This window comes from Thunnus maccoyii, chromosome 20 (genome assembly GCF_910596095.1).
Source record: "Thunnus maccoyii chromosome 20, fThuMac1.1, whole genome shotgun sequence".
Taxonomy (NCBI): domain Eukaryota; kingdom Metazoa; phylum Chordata; class Actinopteri; order Scombriformes; family Scombridae; genus Thunnus; species Thunnus maccoyii.
Window position 1 is genome coordinate 25,644,049 of NC_056552.1, and position 22,844 is coordinate 25,666,892.

At 39.6% G+C, this 22,844-nt stretch overlaps 1 protein-coding gene across 8 annotated transcripts in view; it reads right to left on the reverse strand.

The window, feature by feature from the left end:
- LOC121886919 (rho GTPase-activating protein 23-like) overlaps window positions 1-22,844 on the reverse strand; it is a 73,991-nt gene that overhangs the window by 30,728 nt on the left and 20,419 nt on the right. For 6 of the 8 annotated variants that reach the window (XM_042397325.1, XM_042397329.1, XM_042397322.1 and 3 more), the window contains exon 1: window positions 13,701-13,896. The exons of the other annotated variants lie outside the window; for them this stretch is intronic. In XM_042397325.1, coding sequence (XP_042253259.1) covers window positions 13,701-13,754 — 54 coding nt within the window. In that variant the 5' untranslated portion in view covers window positions 13,755-13,896. Of the gene's footprint in view, window positions 1-13,700; window positions 13,897-22,844 lie in introns of those variants that run through there. 8 annotated transcript variants of the gene reach the window in all.

A 22,844-nucleotide genomic window follows, 5' to 3' on the forward strand; every position in this document is an offset into this window, starting at 1 on the left:
AAAAACCTATTTCAATGTTCATTTGGGCACCTGACTGTAGTTTGAAAGTTCACTTGAAAAATTGTGAACCCGTCCTTTAATAGCAGCTGAACAGCTTAAAAGTTGGAAAAACAAGATTAGAACAGGGTGTTGGTGGATATCACAGAAACAGAAACTAGTGGAACAGTGACTAACCTGGTGACTTCATATCTTTGGCTGAGTATAAGGTTAGTGCTGGCTAGCTAATTCTTTGTGAATTGAGAAGAGTGGACTTTTACATTGAATGTGAAGTTGTCATTACCTCTGCTATTAGCAATATAAAGAGTCACCTCCAGGCTAGCCACTGTTGCGCTAGCTTCTGTAACTGTGTTCAGTCTCTCATCGAGGGTTTCTCTCAACAGTCTTACTGAAAAATTAAACCTTACTAGGTTTACTTTCTCTATTCTAAGATATGATAGATTTTGATTGTTCAAAGGGTAGATTTTTAGTAACTTGCATTTTTACAAATATCAATAGAGCTGCAACAATTACTTGTCAACTACTAAATTAATCTCCAATATTTTGATAATCGATTAATTGTTTCCTGTCATTTTTTAAGATAAAATGCTAAAATTCTCTGGTTCAAGCTTCTCAAATGTGAATGTTTTCTGGTTTCTTCAGTCTATGACAGTAAACTGAGTATCTTTGGGTTGTGGACTGTTGACAAAACAAGACATTTGAGGACGTCATCTTGGGCTTTGGGAAACAGTGATTGTTATTTTTCACCATTTTCTGACATTTTACAGACCAAACAACTAATCGATTAATCCAGAAAATAATCAACAGATTTGTGGATAATGAAAATAATCTTTGTTGCAGCTTTATTTCACAGGCTTTGTCGATGTGATTTGGAATATCACTTAGAAGTTCAGGTTTCAGCTTTATTAAGGAGCACTACTACGGAGAGGAAATGTGCTCAAGTATGAAAGCAAACTTTATCAGAGAAATACTGAAACTGTTGACATTTCTAAATCATGAGAAGGCACAATCATATCTCAGATGGAGAATGTTCCAGACTTTTTCTGCACCTGGCAGACTCACTTACACTTGAATTTCCTTAAGATGGTGCCAGTAAACAAAATGTCCTCTATGAAAATGGAAAACACTCCGTGTCCTCAAAGTATAAAGGAAATAGATACACAATAGGTATATGCATGTTTTTGTGATCCTTTTCAAAAATGAAACTCACCCACTTACGTTACATAAGTTGTAAACTTATAAATGTTCCGCAGTCGGGGTCAAGTGAGTGCTTTAGTTCAGGGGAGAACGAGGAGCAAGAGAATGAGTGGGAAGAGGAACGAAGCAAAGAGCAAGGTAAATAAAGAGCTGTCAGGCAGAATCTCGGTCTAAAAGCGGGAGACGCAGACAGAGAGAGGGAGGAAACACACAGCTACACAGCGTGTGAGAAGAGAGAGAGAGAGAGAGAGAGAGGAGCGCACAGACAGAGATAATCCCTGTGGGACAGAGAGTGAAGACACAATCATGTCACTGAAGCTACAGTGAAGTGTGAAAACGGCAAAATGTGATTTAAAAAGCAATAAAGGGGAACATCACGACGGAGAGAAAAGAAGAGTTTAAAAAAGTTTAAATGGAATTTGTGAGCAGAGAGGGTATCAACACTCTTAAACGATCTAAATTCAAATATTATTATCTATATGTAGGGTTTGGTCTGTGCAGAATTCTTGCTTTTGGTCTATTTTGAAGCTCAAACTGTGTACTCGCACTCAGATATATAGTTGCTTGCACATGATTTCCTGCTCCAGCTTCGGCTCTTCTCCTCACACTCAGGCTGCACTTAAACTGACCAAAACACTGGTCAATTTAAACCGACCAGTGTTTTTAGGAGAGAGGGATAGAGAGAGAGAGACAGAAAAGAGACAAAGAGAGAGCGGATGAATAGAGGGATAAAGAGGAGGCTGGAGGTGATGACAGTACTAAACTCAGTAACACAGCAGCAGGGGATGCTGAATAGAGACACTGGAGCCCCTCCACAATACCACACGTGGGACAGATCAGTGATCTGAGCGCACAGCACACGTAAGGGCTGCCAACACGCACACACACACACACGCACACACACAGAGTACATACACTCTAACGTCAGTGAAATCCTCACACAAGCTAACAATTTGTGTGTTGCGTGTTTTACATGTTGAGCTGTTATGAAATGATTCTTGGGGATTGGTGAGGACAGTAACTGGTTAAAGAAACTACGGTGTTGTTACTTCCTCTACAGCCTCCCCAGTTAGTGGCTGCATCCTCTTCCTTCCCTCTAAACTCATCAGTTTCCTCTCCTGAGAAAGATCAGGAAACAGTGTTGATGTCCACTGTTCCACTCTATGATAACGGCCACGTTTCCACCCAGCGACACAAAACGTTTCTACCATTTCTCAACAAAGGAGTAAGAGTATTTACACTCCGACCGGCAGCTTCCAATACTTTCATCTTTTCTAACACATTCTACTCAGATTCCCTGCATTGAGATGTTTATTATCATAGCATATAGTTCTTGAAGAATGCAGGTATAGCTGATATTCAAAGAGCTTTTTTTTTCCACAGGACGGACACCTACACACAGCAGAACTAGAGAGAAAAGAGGAGATATGACTGAATTTCACTGATTCTGCTTTATAGCCACAAGTGGGCAGCAAAGCTTTACAAAGAGCCATTCTATGGAAATAATGAAGTGCACATAAAATAGTCCTCTGATTGACGGAGTGCACTGTGAATCAGTACAGCACATGTAAAATGATCTCATATACATTTGAATCCATGCCTGATGCAGTGTAATACACAGTACAATATGTTTACTGTGTCATGTTAGGGTTTGTTAGAGTGTCTCTCACAGTCTTACACTTTACATTTCAACTTTAGACATCTGCAGTCATCTTCAATTCCTAGATGAAAAAGCATCAACACATAAAGTGATCAATGATGTCTTTGTTTCAGTTGATAAAATGATCAGCTGTTCTGATATGTCAGGTACGATATAAAAAAGTTGAAATGCAGTCTTGTGAAAGAGACCGTGTGGGAGATGGTGTCTTGTGTTCTGGAGCATGAAGCTGAACCTCTCCCTACTTAGTGTGTCATGTCAGATAAGAGTGTGCTAAATAACTTACTTGCAAGTGAGAAATATACACAGAACACCGAGCAAAATATTCCAACATGAGAAGAGCAGAGTCAGAATGGAAGCTTAAATGATTGTAAAAGGAGGACACATGCACTCACAATCAGTCTCTGAAAGCTTGGAAAGCTCACTAATTGACCTATTTTTAGTCAACTGTGAAAATCATTCTGGGCTAAAAATAACTACAAATTCTTTTTTATGCATATCTTTGTATTGTTTTTTTTCATTTGAGCCACAGCTGTGGTCTGAATAGTCATCCAGCTACACATACAGTATATATATACAGTATACTGTGTCTCAGTGGTCAAAACCAACATACAGAGCAGTTTTCAGCTCAATTCATCAAAAGGGAAATTAGAACAGAAAAAGTGCCACAGATTTTGACCAGCTGACAAGCTAATATCCTTAGTTAGCTCTGTCCACACCTTGGCAGACAGTATACACAAACACACACACATTTCCAGTCAAAGTATAAAACTGTGACTAAAATGGAAAAAATTCAGCTTTTAAATCATGAATATGATAGTTTTACAAAAGAAGGAAAGGGTTCAGCCACTGGGGAGTAGTGGAGTGGTGTAAGAGGAAAGATCATCAAAAGCTAAGCTTGGGTCCTGATTAACTGTTGCCAAAAAACCCAACATTCATGATTCCGACTTATTTTGAAATGCAGGAAATCATCAGGATGTAGCTCCTGACTAAAACATTTCTCAGTAAAAATAACAAAGAAGGAAAGAAATGACCTCAAACAACTGATTACATCAGCGGTAACTAAGAAACATTACGTAGTAAACAGATATCATTTTAACTTGGAAGTTAATGTGTTGTCTCTCTTTACTTGCCAAACGAGGTTTACGAGGGAGAAGTCACGTCACCCTCTAACGACACCCGATTATGACTTGGAGTGGACTGTGCGTATTTGTAGCTGAACATCACCAACAGAGTGGCGACTCTTGTCTGGAGCAATGACCTAGCTGATGGTGCCACATTCATTTCAGGAGACTCTCCCAGTTCACTCATATGATGGATACCAATCATTTAAGCTTATCGACTTATAGTTTTCCAGTATTTGGAGTAGGGCTGCAACTGATGATTATTTTCATTATTCATTGTTTAGTCTATGAATTGGCAGAAAATAGTGAAACAAGCCCACTGCCCCTCTGAGTCCACAGCTCAAGAAGATGTATTCAAATATCTAATCTTGTTCAGCCAAGTGTTAACCAATATATGACAAATAAAAGCAGCGAATCTTCACACTGGAAAAGCTGGAACAGATGAATTTTTGGCACTTTTTTAATTTTCTGTCAATCAGCCAATCCATTTATTGACGGAACTCTAAATAATAGCAGATAATGTATATGTTCAATCAACATTTCACATCGTCTGCTACTCATCTCATGTTACTTTGCTTTTTACATGACAGGCTATTGGACTTTGGGGTGAAAGAACGCAGTCAGTGATGCTGAGAGTCAAAATGATGTTGAATGAGTCACTGTCATCTGTGGACTATAAAAAAATCCCCCTAAGCTGTTTGGTTCACCCAACATGAACATCACACTGACACTGGGCTGGGACACTCTGTGACCAAAGACCTCTAAAGACTCCTCATTGTTGAGTCCTGTGAACAGACCTGCTCTGAGATCAGCCTGGTCCACTTGTCTCTCAGCTGACACTCTATTTTTACTGTGGACTAGAACTGACCACAGACCAGCCGCGGCAGATGTGTACGAGCATTGTTCTACATTAGACAGTAGCTCTGTGTGCATGAGGAGGCAACGGGACAAAACAGTTTGGTGTTTTGTATTTGAAAGAACGCTTCACTATCGGAAAGGAAGGAAACAACAGCGGAGGATACCACACTGACACACACATTGATAACAAGAGCTCTGAAGAATTACTGTTCTATACCATAAACTAGTCTGACATACTGTAAGGTACTGTATTTCCTGCTAAAAGCAAATACAATGTTCCACCCTCAAAAACTACATGTAGATCATGAGACACTGAACACCTCAGAACCTGAAACCACAGTGATGATAACAACACAATCAAACATACCTGTACAAAAGAGACAAGCAGTACTGTATCAACCAATTCTACATGAAACAACTAAATACATAAACAACATTTATATTAATGCTACACACGGACAAATCTCATTATCATAAAAGGTAAACACTTGTCCCAAAATGATGGTGTAAGTCTACTAACTAGCGGTGTGCACGAATACAAATACATCATTCGGCAAAGCACAAATAGTGGGTTTTATACGAATATTTGTTTCATACAAATATTTTCAAAATTATTTGTTGGGGGTGTTCCCCAGAGATATAGTTGAGCTACTGACACAAGCAAAGTGCTCTTAAAGACTCTCCATAAACTGTTGTTCCCCTTCTCCTTTCCACAAAGTTAGGTTGTAAAAAATAGGCAATAAATGAGAAGTGCAAAGCAATAATTGCCTTTGAAGTTCCTCCCTACACATTAAATGGTGTGCTGTCTCTGTGTTATGGGTGTACAAATAGATAGGTCTGTAAAGTTTTAGCACAGTAATCATAATAATTTTCGAAAATTAAAAGTGTAATAAAAACAAAAACAGGATTTTTAAGCCTCTTTCCGCTTTCATTCAAATACAAATACAGATACAAATAATTTTGCTGCCTCAACAAATACAGATACAAATACAAATACTGGGATCTCTGCACATCCCTACTACTAACCACACAGCAACGTCCATAATTAGATTTCATCCATTTTCGGCACAAGGTACAAAACAAAAAGTGATTTTCAGTCCAGGAACTTTGTCTCAAAAAGTCATACACACTTTTTTACATTATACATTTTCTTATTATTACTTACTTATTGATTATTGCTAACTTTCTTATTCATATCTGCTGAAATCCATGCTTGCCTTCGGACATTTTTTTTAATTCCAGCATTTTTTCCAGAAAACTTACTCTACAAGGATGTTTCGGAGTTGTACAATAAAGCATTACTGTAAAGAACTATAAGCATCAAAAAATAACTTTTTTGGTGCATATTTGTGTCAGAGTGCTGACAGAAATAAGAGCCTGTTATGGGCAAACTCCTCATGACATGATGATGAGCTGTTTAACCACATCACTTCTCTTGTTTTGAATCCTGTTTGCTGCATTAGTTGCTTTGCCTTCCACTGACCTGACAAGTTTGACAAGTGTTCAGTCTATTTTTGGGTCTTTGGCTCAGAAACATGTGGAAATGATGAAATCAGTGGATATCAGGCAGAGTGTTCATCTTTGATGTTGCCCATCGGAGAAGCAAATGCCTTCAACAAGACGCAGTGCTTTTCTCTGTGTGCTTTATCTCAGTGTTTTACACTCAACAGCATGTTTGTTGGTCTGCACACTGAGCACAAAGACGAATATCAGCACTTTACATATAACTGCCAACTAATTGTTTCAGCTCAACTAAACTGTATGTCTTGACTGTTTCATCAAATCTCATTTCAGTCCCAGTATCCATAGGATATGCATCATTATCTAAACATGAACGCACAAAACATTAATTTTCAAGTGCTCATCAATCTTTTGTTTCATAATGTGACTGATGTGTTCAATAATTCGTATCACAGCTTGCACAAAGCTATAGTGCAATATGGTTTGATAGTATTGCGGAAGCGTAGCTGTTCCAATCACCAGGCATGAAGCCAGATGGGCTTGTGGTGCCAGTTTGACACCTTTGGCCCAGTTCCACCACAATAAAGCTAATCAGAGCAGTAAACAGCAGATGAGCCACTCCAGGTTAAGAGCAGTCAATGATGGACAGCTAGAAAATAATGTATCGCCAAAACCTTTTCTCTTTAATGTTCACAGTTAGGAACAAACCGTGGGGGGATTTGTATCCAGTAAGTGTTGCAGTGTTCTAGAAATTATCTAGTAATTCCAGTTTTACACTTACATAAAGTTGGGGGACTCACAAGAGAATCAACGGAAAACAGTAGAATAGGGCTTCTCAAACGAGTCATTGAAAATACTCAGGAAAAAGGAAGGGAGCAATGAAATGAAAAAAGGTGAGGGAGTAATATTATGAAGGCAGAAAAGGCTTGAATCAGCAGCTACCGTGGATTGCAACACATTTAAAGCTTGGCGTTCTTCCTCAGGCAGCATGACTCACAAGAGACAAATGAAAAGCAAAAGAATGTTCACAATCAAAGCAGCAGAGGCAGCAATATCCTAACTTTTAGTCCCTGGTATGGGTCAAGCTCCTGAAACACTGGATCCTACATTTCCCATAATGAAAGCAATAGCAGCTGTTTGTTAGATCTCCCTTGTATGATAATTGCCCACATCTTCATGACTATAAAATTATATTTGTGTCTGAATTCTGAGTGCATGTGACGGGACATTCTGAGCTTCTCTTCTTCCCTTGTAACCAATAATTAGAGACAAAACTGCCGATCAGAAATTACCTACTGCAATTCTCCAATCGCATAAAACTGTGGCACAATGTGTTTGCTCAAATTAAACGACTATTTGCACAATCATTTTTCTACAAAACTTATCTGTATGAAAAAAAAATATAATTCCATACATGTTTTCTACTTTGCTCAACTACACAAAAGTACTTTGAATTTTCCAACATAACTATGCATGAAAACGCGTTGCCATATAGTGGAAATGTGCGAAAATATTCAGTGTGAGCTGAGTGGTTAGTGAGGTGTTTGAGAGAGCGTGGTAGGGCTGCACTGTGGTACCTGATCCCAGTAACACAGTGCAGCAGCTGGGTGCCCAGATGGGGCTACATCCCCCCTGAGAGATCCAGCTGGAGTTTTCTGGATTGGCAGGGTAAAAGGGGGGCATGTGCACACACACACACACACACACAAACGCACACACACAAGTTGCAAGCAGACCGCAGCAGCAATTGATTGCACCTGATCCCTCCTGAGCACGGCTAGTCCTCTTTCACTTTCTCTGCTTTTATCTGCTCATGTTCCATCGATCTTTCTGTCCAGCTCTAACTCACTAAACAGAATTTTCTGTTGCACTTTCCTCTACTTCTTTCATCTGAGAGTTTTTACTCTTTCTCTCTCTCACACACACATCATTCCATTGCTGCAGTGTAATCACCACCACTCTTTCATTGACACATTCCTGAGCAACCCACCTGTTGGAAGAAGAATGGTCCAGTGTGCAAAGTAACCCCCTCTCTTTCTCTCTCTATCTCTCTCTCTCTCTCTCTCACACACACACACACACACACACCTTTCCCCATGGTTTTAGGTGGGAACCATCAGCCATCAGTGCAGGACTGTGCTGGCCTCATGTCCGACCTTTCAACCTTGACCCACGCAGCATCAACCCACATCATTCCAGTCTTTCTCACACACACACACACAAACATGCAGTACACAACACACAGAGCTCCATTGTCACACATTTCACAGCAAGTCTCAGCCTGTCAACCCCCCTTACCCTACACACATACACACTCCACCCATCGAACAGTAACCCCCCCCCCCCCGCCCGCGCCTTTGCCATACAGTACAGAGCCAAGCCTCTCATTCTCAAGTCCAAAAAAACACCACAACACAACAATGACTGTTCCCCATCTGCAGCGTGCAATTTGCTCCCTGTCACTCATGACCAGCCCCTCCCCCTGACACACACACACACACATACACACACTCCCCTGCCTAATGCAAGGAGGTTCGTTCTTGTTAGCAGGGAGACACTTCATCATTGTAATTAGGAAAGTCACTTAGCGATATTGCTTTTCCAGATAGTAAATGTCTTCACTGCTGACAGTTAATTGACAGAACAGTGAAAACCCTCCATATACAAGGCAAAGGCCTGTATCACAATACAGCATTTCCTCAGCGGTTTCGTTGGTGCTAAAAAGCCTGATGTGTTTCAACAAATTATTGATGTCATATTTTTCTTTTTTCAGCATTTGCAATGGAGGCAATAATGCTATTTTTTCTACTTAGGAAACAACAGTACATAGGATGTTTCTATGCAAACACAGCACACATTTTAACCAAATTTTCCAGAGAATCAGCAAAAGACAATCCAAATAAATGCACGTTTCCTTCCACTTTAACTGTTATGTGAATATTGGGAGTTGAGCACATTAAGATAAACAGTAGGTGGCGCTAATTCTCTGGGGTGGTGCTGTTAAACCACTGCAGAAGAAGAGGGCACAACAAGATGACATCTTTAAAAAAGTGTCAGTCAAAGCTCTAACAATGGAAAACCATGTAGAAAGTGTGATGAAAATATGATATTTCTGTTTTCTTCTCTTCAACTTTAACATAATCCAAGGTTTTGCAGAATCTGTAAATTTGGGGGATTCATAAGCCAAATGTTTAATAAATGATGAGGACCTCCTAATACTGTAAGTATCACTATATGACTGTATGTAGTCAAATATACAGTCGATACTGAGAAGCACCACATTATAAGGATTTAAATGACTGGAGCCACAACATCTTAATTTGCATTAATTTCAAAGTCTATTTGATAAACCAGTTTCACACACACCGTTCTACTGCAAGAAATACTCACCAGAGCACCAAATATGGATTAATCTGCCACTGAAAATAGTCCCCAACACAACAAATGCATTATTTTTTCCTGTTTGAGTAATGTTTGCTAAAAACTACAGTGACCAGCTGTTCTAGGAAATTACTGAACCTAAAAAGCTATATATTTGGGAAAAATTTACTAAAAGTAAGAGTATGGAAGTCAGAAAGTACTGAGAGAAGACATTGTTGGTTTTGGTCTTTCCATTGCATTTCTTGAATACTACAGAAGAAATAAAAATACAAATGAATGCTTTAAAGCTATTCACAAATACCAGTGAATCGCTACTCCCACAGACAGTGATGAAAAAATTCACATCAATCTGTCAGTATAAAAGTTATTAAGTATATAAACAGGATATTAATTCAAATCACTGGAACTATGTTGATTAGACTTACTATGTTGATTAAACACCCCTGAATGTAACCTAACCTAGTCATCAACCAGCTGCATCAACTTATGGCCAACACACTAAATCAAGTCGTCTTCTCTTTTCCATTAGATCTACTCTAAATCATGTGAGAATTCCATGTGGAAGATTTCATGGGTTATTGAAACAAATCTTTAAAAAACAAACAGGCCTTTTTGATATCCAGCACCTGCTGTGAGAGAGAAATGCTGCTGTTTTTCTCATGTGGTCACGTGAGGTGAAACCAAGCCCAGCACTAACTAATTAGCCTTTACTGCCTGAGCTAGGGGCAACATTTGGAGGCCTGATACAGGACATATAAGGCAAGAGCAGCCTGCTCCACTGAACACACAGAATCTGAGGGGGGTGGGATGTAGGGGGGGACTTAGATAACCCAGACATTTGGCAAAGTAGGATGACTATGCAAGAGATGTGCATTCATGAACAATGCAGCTAATGGTCATGAAGAGTGTGATGAGAGGGTTGTTTATATTTGCATATGAATCACAGCACTGTGTAACCTGTCAAAAGGTCATGTACCACTGAAATGCAATTTGTTAAAATATATTATTCTGGCATGATATGATCCTCAACACAGGTGCCCCCCAAGCTTGTGTACTCAGCCCCTCGCTGTACTCTCTGTGCACACATGACTGCATGGCTGGGAGCAGCTCCAACTCCAAAATCAGGTTTGCTGATGACACAGCGGTGATAGTGATAGATTTGCATCACCAATGATGTTGTGAAGGACTAAGTGGAAAAGGTGGGGGACCTGTCACTATGGTGAAAAGCCAACACCCTCTTAATGAATGTCAGCAAAACCAAGAGGCTGTAGATTTTGAGAGGAAGTAGCAGAGGAACTACACACATCTGAGAATAGACAGGAATCACCGAGAATCTGACACGGTTGACAAACGCAAACATCTTGCTGACAAAAGACAAGACAACGGCTTTACCACATCAGAAAGCTTAGAAGATTGAGTGTTTCTCTGGAGTCCTAAATACCTTCTACTGTGGTGTTGTGGAAAGCATCACCAACTGATCTGGGAACTCTGCTCAGGACCATAGATCCCTATATAACGCCGTGGAACATGAGGCTGGCGACCAGAGCAGAGAGTATAAAGTTAGCAGTATAGCTGTGAACGTAGCAGTGCAATGTTTAGGCTATTTGTCAGTGAATAAATGCTACAGCTCCTCAAGACTCGAGCCAGGTTTCTATGTCTTGCTTGCCACCTGATGATTAAAGTGAAGGGGGTTAGCCCTGAAGTTAGTGGTAATGGGTTAGCCTAACTTGTGAAGGCTCACTTAAGGTGGACCAGCTATTAGTGACAATCTCAGCCGCTCCTAAACAAAGACCAGAGAAATGTCCAAGTCTCTCCCTGTTTAGAGTGTCCGTCTCTGAGTGTGTGACAATATGCACTTTAACATTTTAATCCTTATATTACATGTATTTTGAATGTTTGTATCTTTTAACTGTATTAATATCATTGCACATCAGCCTTTTAGAACATCCTCTATGCCACACCCACATTTTACTGCACATATTGAAAATATGAGAATGTGACGAATAAATCTTTGAATGTTGAATCTTAAACACGGTTTCTTTGCCAAAGTAAGTAATTCAGTGATTCAACTCCTAGTTACATTCATGTCATGGTGACCTCCAACTTAGTATTTAGTACTTGGTATCAGCAGATAACCAGAGTTCAGGTATCAGGTTCGGTATCAGGAAAGAAAAAGTTTGATTGGTGCATTGCTACTATTTAGCCCATTTGAGACATTAATTTACATGTCACTCGAATTATGTTTTTCATCAACATCATGATGAAAGATTTTCTCCTATATCATCTGCTCATGGGAACTAACATGTCTTCGTGGTTTATCACTAGCACTTGGTTAAGGTTCAGAAAGGATTGTCGTCTTGTTTGAAATACTGAAAAAGTCAACGCTGACTTGAAGCATTACCCAGCATGTCTTTACTTTTTCAACATTTAACCAGAACCATGATCTTCCCTGCACCTTAACCAAACCAAGATGTATCCCTAACCTTGACTTCAGTGTTTCAACCATTCCCAGGACACAAGACACAACCAGTGTCCACACACCATTGACCTTGTGGCACTGGAAAAACCGTTGCCAGTGAACATAAACCAGCTCATGCTGTTTCATGTTCAAAAATAATAAAATAAAGTAGTAGAACGCAAAGTAAAAAAAAAATTGATCTTACATGCTACTTGAGACCAGGATATATGTCTGAGATTACAACTTTAGTTTGAAAGTTCTACCACTGATGGCGGTTATCTCTAGTGTATGACCCATGACCCTGATGCTAACTGGGCCGTGACACAATCCCACAGTAATAAGCTGTGAATAATGTGAAAATAACTCATACGCTCCAAGCGAAGAACAATGTGTTGTGTGATGCGAGTGATCAAAGAAAAACTGTCATCATCGAGGTCAGTGACAGCCTTCGTTACTATTCGTTTCTAAGTTTAGCCTTCAAGAGTCGGTTTGAAATTTTTCAAATCTTGTGTCATTTTTGAGTGAATTTTTGTCCGCTGAGAGAAGACTATAACAGCTACAATGTGCCTTCTGTAACTGACTGTGCATATGTGGGCTGGCATATGGAAATACATGCATTCCAGCCCAATTTCTTATTGTCTCCCTGCCCACCCACCCGTACCTCATCTCCGCGATGGAGGGGGTGTAAAACTGTCACAGCAAAAATATGTGCTGCATTCCCTGCAATCATGGAGAAATTATACAGTCATTTGCAGAATGTTGCATATGATCTAACTGGTGAGAAAAAAACCCTCATGTGCAGAAAAATGGGCTGTTTTGGATACATGTTCAAATCTTGAGGTACTGATTTGTTTAACTAACTGCACATTATTAGATCTATTTGTGTTCTGCAGTTGAATGTAGCATCGGCCCTCTCTGCTTTCAAACAAAGCAGTGCACTTGAAGTCATCACTTATTCATGGATTAACATTATGTGGTTGAACAGCCTGCAGCTTGCACTTTTCTTTGGAGCTAGGGAGTTTGACAAGTTGCATAAGACAGGACAAGTGCATGAGAACATCTCCAAAAACACAGGAGTGTGTTTCTGGTAGAGATGGTGCATTCTGGAGCTGTGCTATAACTGAGGTTCTATGAAACCTTGATGTGATTTGAAAACTTCCTCTACCTGACACATATCCTGAGACTGATTCATTTTTATTATAAAAAAAGTTTTGTCTGAATAAGTTGTATTAAACTGATATAAATGTAGGCTATAGGTGAATAAAGAAACAAACAAAATCATTTACTGTCTTACTAAAGTACAGTTTGTAAGATGCTTTTAGGTTGATTAGCATATTGCTGCTACCACTGATTCGCTTTTCACAGGCAGAAAAAGCATATTTGAGCTAAATTAAAGATCTCGAAGATAAGCTCATGTTTATAAGTTGGCACCAAAGAAAGAAAATGCAATTTACAAAAGGACAAACAGAACTGCACAACAACAAAACACGATAAAAAGGGAACATACTTTTAGTAATAACCGGGAGAAGACAAACACACTTATTCAGAATATTGAGTGATGACTTACTTCAGTGTCTGAGTGAGGTGGGATTCCAACAAGGCAAAAAGCAACTCCATTCATTGGGTTCTCAGCGTTTGGTGCGTGTAAACACAAACTAGAAATGGCTTAAAACGACTCTGCTGTCAACATTGTGGACAACCTTGTCTCTGAAGTCCTGCCTCTTCTGTGCAGACTGAGCGGTCCCTTCTCTCTGCCTCTACAACCTGAACAGTCCCGCTACGGGCAGCGTCACGCGCACATATTAAGACACAACACTACCGGAAACAGGACAATACTGACTTCAAAATAAAGGCGCAAAAGGCTTCGACAACGACAGCGTATATAGAATAAGGTTTTTACCCCAGTTGGATATTAAGGGTACACAGTTCTGAGTTAAAATTTTCACATCCTCTTCCGTATATAAGTCTACTGGGAACAATGTCAAAATATATTTTTAAATGAATCATATACCTGCATTGTTCAATCAGCACGTGTTATTGTTGAGAGGCCAATTTTCTAAACCTTCTACCATAGGCTTGTTTGGTCATTTATTCAAGTAACCTAGTTACACTAACTGCATGTTAATTTATGACAGGTTAGTGTATCTATACAATTTATTATTTGTAGTAACAATTGGTCTTGTTTTCAAGTTTTAGTAAATAAGACTTTTATTTAGAAAGTTTTAGGCGGAAAGTACATTATTGGTTCTCGCGCGCTTGACAAAAGGTCCCGATGGTGCAACATCGCCAGCTGGGCGCGAGCCCGCCTACAAATACAACAAAAAGGTGACGCCGAGTCTTCACGAGGATGGGTGTGGCCACACGGAGAAACACAAGAAAGGATGGAAATGAGCAGCATCAGTGTATGATTTCACCATAGACTCTGTGCTCATTTACATCATAAAAACAGGCAGGACAGCCGTGTCACAACTCAACATGAGAGCTAAATCACATCTTCTACTCATACTGAGCTCACTTTTTATGGTTCAGCTTTATGTTTGTGTGTTTAGCTGTGACCAGATGGGAAATCAGGTGAGTGTAGCTCAAGAAGAACACTTAAGCTTTACATGAACACCTATACATGTAGCTACATAACCTGTCTACAGCCTACATGGACAGATTTACCCTCTCAGGGGCCCAGGGGCATAAATGCTGCTGGGCCCCTTTCAACACCAAAATTGCCACCAAAATTTTCCCACACTCTGTAAACTTTCTACAGTTTTTTTAAGCTATAAAGCTGTCTGGCACCTGGTTTGCTGTGTGCTCATTTAATTTAACACAGTTGTATTTAGGAATATGCAACATATATGCACAAAACTTAAAAAATGAAGGTTTGGAAACTGGAATTTGACACAGGGACCCTTGTCAAGACAAGGCAAGACCCACATTAAGGTCCCTATCATGTCAGTTGATAATGTTAATGTTTCTGTCAAAACGTGTTTGCTGTTGCTAATTAGTCGTATATAAATGTAATTTTCAGGAGAATGGGCTGTCACTCTGTAAGAATGACTACTGGAGGTACTGCATATACCTGCCAATAAATAATCAGACTCTTTGGCAGGATAATAAGGATTCAGTGTGGTAAAATACACAAAATCTCTTCTCAAACCAGTCCAGTATAACATAACAGAGTACAATCCACCACATCAGCGCCACAGATTATGGTTTAAAATAATTCCTATAGAGTTAAAATGCTTTTGTGACAATCTCAACTAAAAAAGAAAGCTTCACAAAGGTTGCATTTCTTGCACAACTGCCAAATAGTCTTTCATGAGGAACAGAGGTGAGAAAAATAGTTTTACTAATAAAATGAGACTTCAACACTTCAAAAGCCATCAGAAAAGTTGAAGTTGAAGGGTCATTCTTGACCATGGAAGTAGCAATTGACAAAAAAAATTGTAACTCAAAGTCCACTTACTAAATTACTAAACTTTCAGCCACATCTCATGGCCTTTATCAGCAGATGGATTTTGCTCAGTTGTCATGGAGATGGTTTGGTTGTTATTATGTAACTTAAAGGACCAGTGTGTAGGATTTAGTGGCATCTAGCGGTGACGATGCAGATTGCAACCAACTGAATACCCCTCCCCCTCCCTTCCGCGCATGTAAGAGAACCTACAATGGCCGAGAAACTCACAAAAAACACAAAAAGCCCTCTCTAGAGCCAGTGTTTGGTTTGTCCATTCTGGGCTACTGTAGAAACATGGCAGTGCAACATGGCAGCCTCCGTGAAAGAGGACCTGCTCCCTATGTAGATATAAAGGGCTCATTTTAAGGTAACGAAAACACAATTCTTATTTTCAGGTGATTATACACTAATTAAAACATATTTATGAATATTCCATTCCGGCCAAGTCCATTCCACTAGATGCCACTAAATTCTACACACTGCACCTTTAAGTATGGATCCTTGGTCATGTGACAACAACTGAGCAAACTCATTATGTTCATGAAGGCCATGAGGTGTGACTGAAAGCTGTGACAGACATCTAGTAAGTGGACCTCAAGTAATGAATGTTCTGTCAAAAAACAACTCCTGAGATCTCTTAAACTGGCAACTTTGTCTGTTTTCACTTATTTACACCAACCACCACATTAATGCTTTTCCAAAGAACACATAATTTTTTAAGATTGATTTCCTACATCCAGGCAGCAGTTGCTGTCCATGCATTTTAGAGTAATATTTTGTGCATGTGGTGGTAGGGCTGGATGGCTACATAAAGGGACTAAATCTAGACTTTTGACCAAATGCTCCAAACTCAGGGTCCGCTTACTATCTTTTTGGAGTTTTCAACCATATCTCAATAGTTGAAAGCTCTGCTAAAAGGCTAGTAAGTGGACCTATATTTACTAGGTTAAGGATGAAATTTAATTAAAATATAGACCTGTGAAAATACTAGTATAGGAATTCTTAAAATGATTGGTTTTGTTTGGAATAAATATTTTCAACTCTTCACAATGAAACTAATACTTCCCGCTCCTCTACTTCTGTTGCTTTGATTTAATGCTCTTGAGCAGCCACACTGAGCTTTTTCATATCAAAAGAATAGAGACAAGATCTATGAGGTCATACTGACAGGGAACACTGTTAAGCAATGCTTGCACAGGGATTACAGCTCATGAGATGATACTGTAAGTATTATCCATAAGTATTCCGTAAGTATTATGCAACATATAATAAACGTTTGTCTCATCCTAATGGATCACAAGAACATGGAGTTCTGTGCTTGTGGCCTACAAACAGTACATTAGACTGGTGAGATTTATCCAGACTGGAAGGGAAAATCTGAATGTAGAGGAAGAATAAATAACAACCATTTTCTGCTATGTCTTCTGTACATCGTGTGTCTCAAATGTCAAATGAGGAAAGATGAAAATATGATTGATACTAGATTGATGGTACTTTATTTTATCAACAGCAGTGCATGTTTTGTAACCCACTTTTTCTCTCAATACACACAGACACACACACACACACACACACACACACACACACACACTTTGGGAGTAGAGATCCTGACTTGCTTTGTCAGTTTGTCAATAATGTGTATGGACAGCGTACATTGACTGTTGCCCTCCTGTTCTGTGGTCCACATCCATGTCATGACAATCTCAACTGAATTTAATGCTGCTACACGCCCATTATCCACCTACACAGGTGTTTTAACTTATGATACCTGATTAGATCTTTCTCAGGACTGTGTGAGTATGTGCAGACTGTGCATGATTGTGGCCAGGCAAATTGAACTCTTATCATTCTTACTAGTCCATAGAGTTTGGTGACATCACATACAGTAATTTCCAGAAGAGCTCCAACTAACTTCAGCTTGAGCAGAGGTCTGATCAACCAGGGTGATTGCAAACAGCTGTGTAGGGCCTTTAAATCCTATATGTAAGGATTTCATATTTTTAATATTACCTTTTTAACACATATTATGTTTGATCTCGAAAATAATTACTATTTAATATTTAGACATATTTATTGTTTATATTTAATATTTACATCATCCTATGGCAAGGGCACTGTGAAGGAGAACACACACGCACACACACCATATATGTACATGTACATACTTTACACACAGTAATACTGAGGTAAACATGGTCTAACAATCTTTCTGTAACTTTAAATCTCCATTTTTTTTCATACTCATTTTAGTTAAATCTATTAGTCTTTTTGCATGTTGACCACAAGCTGAATCATGTTGGTTTTACAATAAAGTTGTTCTTGACACTACGAGTGTTGTTGGATTTGTGATATCTTAGTAATACCTTTTGGGAAATGCACTAATTTGCTCTCTTTCCGAGAATACGATGAGATGATCAGTGATGTCAATCTTCTCATCTCACTCTTTGCAAGAAAGCAAAAAGGTGAGTGAATGAGCAGATACTTTTAATATGAACATTTTGCGACTTTGCAGACACATTTGGGTAATTGATTTGCAATTGCAAATGAGTAAAATAAACATAATTCTTCCTGGCAATGCAGCCCTGTGGTTGTGTCCAGTTGCAAGTCAGGTTTCTGAGAAAGGTCCCAGCAAAAAGTCTAAACCTACAGTACGTAAGGTTCCATTAGTGTGCTCCTCAGTTGACCTGTGTGTCTGACTGCTCTCTGTTGTACATGCACATACTGTATATCCAATCAGATCCAATTGATCTGAAATAAGTTATTTAAATCTATATTTTATTACATTTGGTCAGTCTGTATAACTGAGCATCCTGTTTAGGGAATTCAGTGCGAGAATTGTCATGCCTGAAGGAGTGTGTGTGTGTGTGTGTGTGTGTGTGTGTATGTTTGTGTGTGTGTGTGTGTGTGTGTGTGTGTGTGTGTGTGTGTGTGTGTACTGTATGCTGATGGATGGTCACTGGAGCGAGACACAGTCCCAATGCTGATGTTGGCCGACAGTACCCTCGGGACAGAGGAGAGAGCATGCACAAACATGTACATATATGCACACACACACACGCACACACACTCTTACACACACTGAGTCATTATGTAATAGCAGTGCATAGAATCGGGGTGAAAGAGAGGAGCTGAGTGATGTAGATGCACACTCTTATACACCCTCTGCTGGCCTTGTACTGCTTTCACAGACACACACAGTCAAACACACATCCACACACGCACACACCCACACCCATGCACACACACACACACACACACACACCATACACACACACACGTGTGTCACAACCACCAAAGCTGATCATCCATTTGTTCTCTCTGCTCCTGACAGGCAGGGAACTCCTAATGAAATTGCTTCCTGGGCAGAGAGAGAAACACACACAGACACACAAAGTTGAGTCTTTCTGGGAAATTTGACTTGTAGCTATCATCCCATCAAATGGCTTTAAACTGATGTAGACAAACCATCCAATGTGCCCTGATGGTAGATGATAAATGATCATTTATAGAATAAATAAATGAGAATATTTGTGTCATCATTTCAAGTCATTTGGATCAAATTAATTTCCTTCCTGGCTCTCTTACATCACTTCTGACATATAATCACACGTCATGGAGCGCAGCTTGCAGGACAGTTAAATTCTGTTATGTAAGCGCTAGTCCAACTTCCATTAGCCAACATCATCTGACATCATGATTGTCAGAGGTGGGATTTTGGAGCTGTTTGTGCTTGGTTGGTGATGACGTTTGATTTCATATTTTCTTTTATCAAGCATTTGCTTTAGAGCATCAGGAGGTTATAAACAATGAACCCAAAATGTGACATTCACTACATGGAGAGCCCTGTGTGTGTTGATACATGGTAAGTTATAAGGGCGACTGATGTGGGGTTTTTGAAAGACAAAACTGATATTTTAGGATTTCAGCTTTCTACACACAAAGTTTTTTGAGATTGTCAGTTCTTCATTGACCTACAAGCATATGTAGGGAAACACACGACTAACACATTTCCAAAAAGTGCACAGAAACCCAGAGGCCATTCTACACATAGGGGCGTTAAACTGCATTTGAGCTGGTCCTGCTTAGTGCCAAACATGAGCATGTAAGTTTATCAGTGGTGATGGGTACCACTTCACTAAGCACTAACCTCTGGTATATTAAAGGTAGCAGTACAACTAGTGACGCTCAAGAGCAATGTTTACTGAGTGGGTCCCCATATACTTTGTATTTCATGTCTTACAGCATACAGCATTTATAATTTTGTTAGGCCTTAATATTACACACAATATACTTTCATGATAAAAGATGAATGTAAATCATACCATGATTGTTCACAATGAAAACTTCACATAGTGACTTTCACTTCATCTAATAGTATTCATACCAAAACTTTAAAACCGACTTATATTGAGTGATTATTAGTTTATTAAATGGTAAGTCATTGGTCAGTGTGACAAAGCACTAGGTACAGATTGTAAAACTATTAAAAAGAGCATATGTTCTGTATTCATTTCTGATGTACATTTTTTGTAGTATATGCCATGTAAATTGATTTCTTTTAAAAACATTCTTAAAAGAGTTCTCCACAGATTTAGTATTGCATTGCTGTAACATTGTCAGACTTATGATGGACAGAAGAATCAACATCAATGCAGCAGAACCAGCGATACTATTTTTTTTTTTTATTCCAAGCAGTCTTACTTGTGAAAGCCTACATTGGTGCCTACATTACCCACAATGCAATTAAATCGATCGATATGTCTTTTTAATAATTCCTGTGAGTAGCATGTTACATTAGTCTAGGCGACTGTAAATAAAAGTATGGACGGAGTTTTTCCTCCTGGGATAAAAGTTTCTTAAATAATAAAAACTGGTTTTAGTTATACTGCTAAAGTGGTTCTGGAAAGTGAGGTCCAGGATGACGCCAAGGTTTCTGACCTGTGTCAGACTTTACAGAGACAGTTTTAACAATGTAAGTGATTTCCTGTCTGTTAGCCATTCCCCTGATAACCACGATTTCCATCTTGTCATTGTTTATCTGCAAAAAATTACTAGACATCTAGTTATCAGTTAGGACAATGTTTTTGGTGAGCAGTCTAGTGCCTCTGTTGTTTGGATGAAGGTTATCTATCTTGTACAGGTCCTTTTTGGTCCAGAAATAGTCAAAATTATTAACAAACCCCATTCCAGTGGCAATACAAAAGTTCAATAGCCAATGGTGAGCTTTTCTCATCATCCTGTTAGAGCTTAATAGACTGCTTAAGTCTAATATCATTTGTGCCCACATGAACAATAATAGTATGGACAGTTGAGTGGATGTCAGAAAGACTGGGCACAGCATTCTTTGTAACATCATTCCCAGCAATGACTAGAGGTGTGCCCACTGCAGGCATGGCAGTCTGTGAGCCCCCAGACCAGAGCAATGCAGCTGGCATCAGGGGTCGTTTCCATGGATTGCCCAGAAAGGTAAGGGCGCTTACTCTCCAGGGATTCTGAATGGGAGCTGGCAGAGTTGGCACTGGATGCTGAGCGTTTCTTTGTATTCGGCACAGCCCTCCAGTTGCGCACGGTGGGTCAGCTGGCTGGAGCCAGGCTATCAGCAAACTCAGTTAGCGGTGTAAAGGAGTTTGAGAGAGGCAGGATATTGACATTGCTGCTTGGATCAAAGAATGGGAGACAGATCCTACTCTTACCCATCCCAGCAAGCTGGCTCCCCAGAGCACGGTACGTTGTGCCATGGAGTCTCCAGAGTGGATATTCAGTTGTTGAGATGCCACTGGAGAAGGTCATTTATTATGTTCTCAATGGCCAGCAGCACAGATTTTATGCTGGAGATCTTGGACAAGGACGCTATGGGCCCAACAGAAGACCTCGCCAGCTGTATTCTCCTCCTCTGTTGTGTTAGCTCAAGAATTACAGTATCTGATCTTCAATCAGAAGAGATTAGCAGCAGTGGTTGATGCACATCCCTAAACAAAGGATTCCTAATTTTTTTTACATTGTTGTCCAAAAATCACTGTGCAGGACACAGTGGCCCTCAGGTCTTTATCCTAACACCCCTGTGCTCCAATAAAAACAAGGCTGCCAAGGATTTAATCTATACATTGTGTTGGAAAGTGGTGATTGTCAGGATGTGGAAGGAGGAGGGTGACCTGTGTGTGTGTGTGTGTGTGTGTGTGTGTGTGTGTGTGTGTGTGTGTGTGTGTGTTGTATATGTACATATGGGGGGTGCTATGGAGGCACTAATCTGTCCTTGTTCTGAAAAGAGTTTCATCCCCACTGCAGGGGGTCTGTGGAGACCCAACATCCTCATTCTACCGTTATCCCCCAGTCGCTCTCCTCATGTACCCTGTGACCTCCCCCATCCCCCTCAATTAACCCTCATCTTCCCTCCACCTCCTGCTACAGAGGCTTTGCAGTCATAAACCTCTCTCCAATCACATTTAGTGCCATCATGGAGTCTAATGGAGAACTGGATGTGTGGAAACAATTATTGATTCATCATTTATAAGTAAAGTGGAGTCTGATTTAATTTGTTCCTGTGACATGGATTATTCCAAAATGATAACCCCCATTGCAATGTAGTCACATAAAATAAATAAATTCACAATGTAGTACTAAGTCAAGACGTAGCACAACAAGCTAGCAAAGCACTGTAAATGGAACATAACTACTCTCTGGACTGAAAACCTGCTGTAAACAAACCACTGTGACTGTAATGTTCGTGGCTTTAGCAGATTTTGGCAGGTCTATGGTACAGAGGAAAAAGATATATTTGGATACACACACAATACTTGTAAGTAGAACAATTCATTCTTGCTTTGGCTCTTCACATGAGGTTTGTTGAAAATAATAAAAACGTAGAAAATCGTCAGACATATACTTTCAGATTTCAGTCCTGGTTGATTTGGTGACACTCATGTTCACTGGTGGTAACTGCAGCTACTTTATCAGAAATATAACAGAAGAGCAGCTGGTGTATCTGTTTACAGGGGAGCCAAACACATTTGCACACTTGCATAGGGATAGGTGGCCAATATGAATCCACAGCAGGAATGGTGGACTCGCTACTAACAATCAAAACTACTATATTGAGAGGTAATTACAAAATAAATAAAAACATCATGAGTAACAGAAAAAAAGATACAAATAATCTCTCAATCTGAGGATATTTGATTTTGGAATTAAAGTCTTAAATAGACAAACATCTGTCTCTATTCTGTAGTGTTCTGTTATGTCGAGGTCTGGCATGGCAACAGAGAG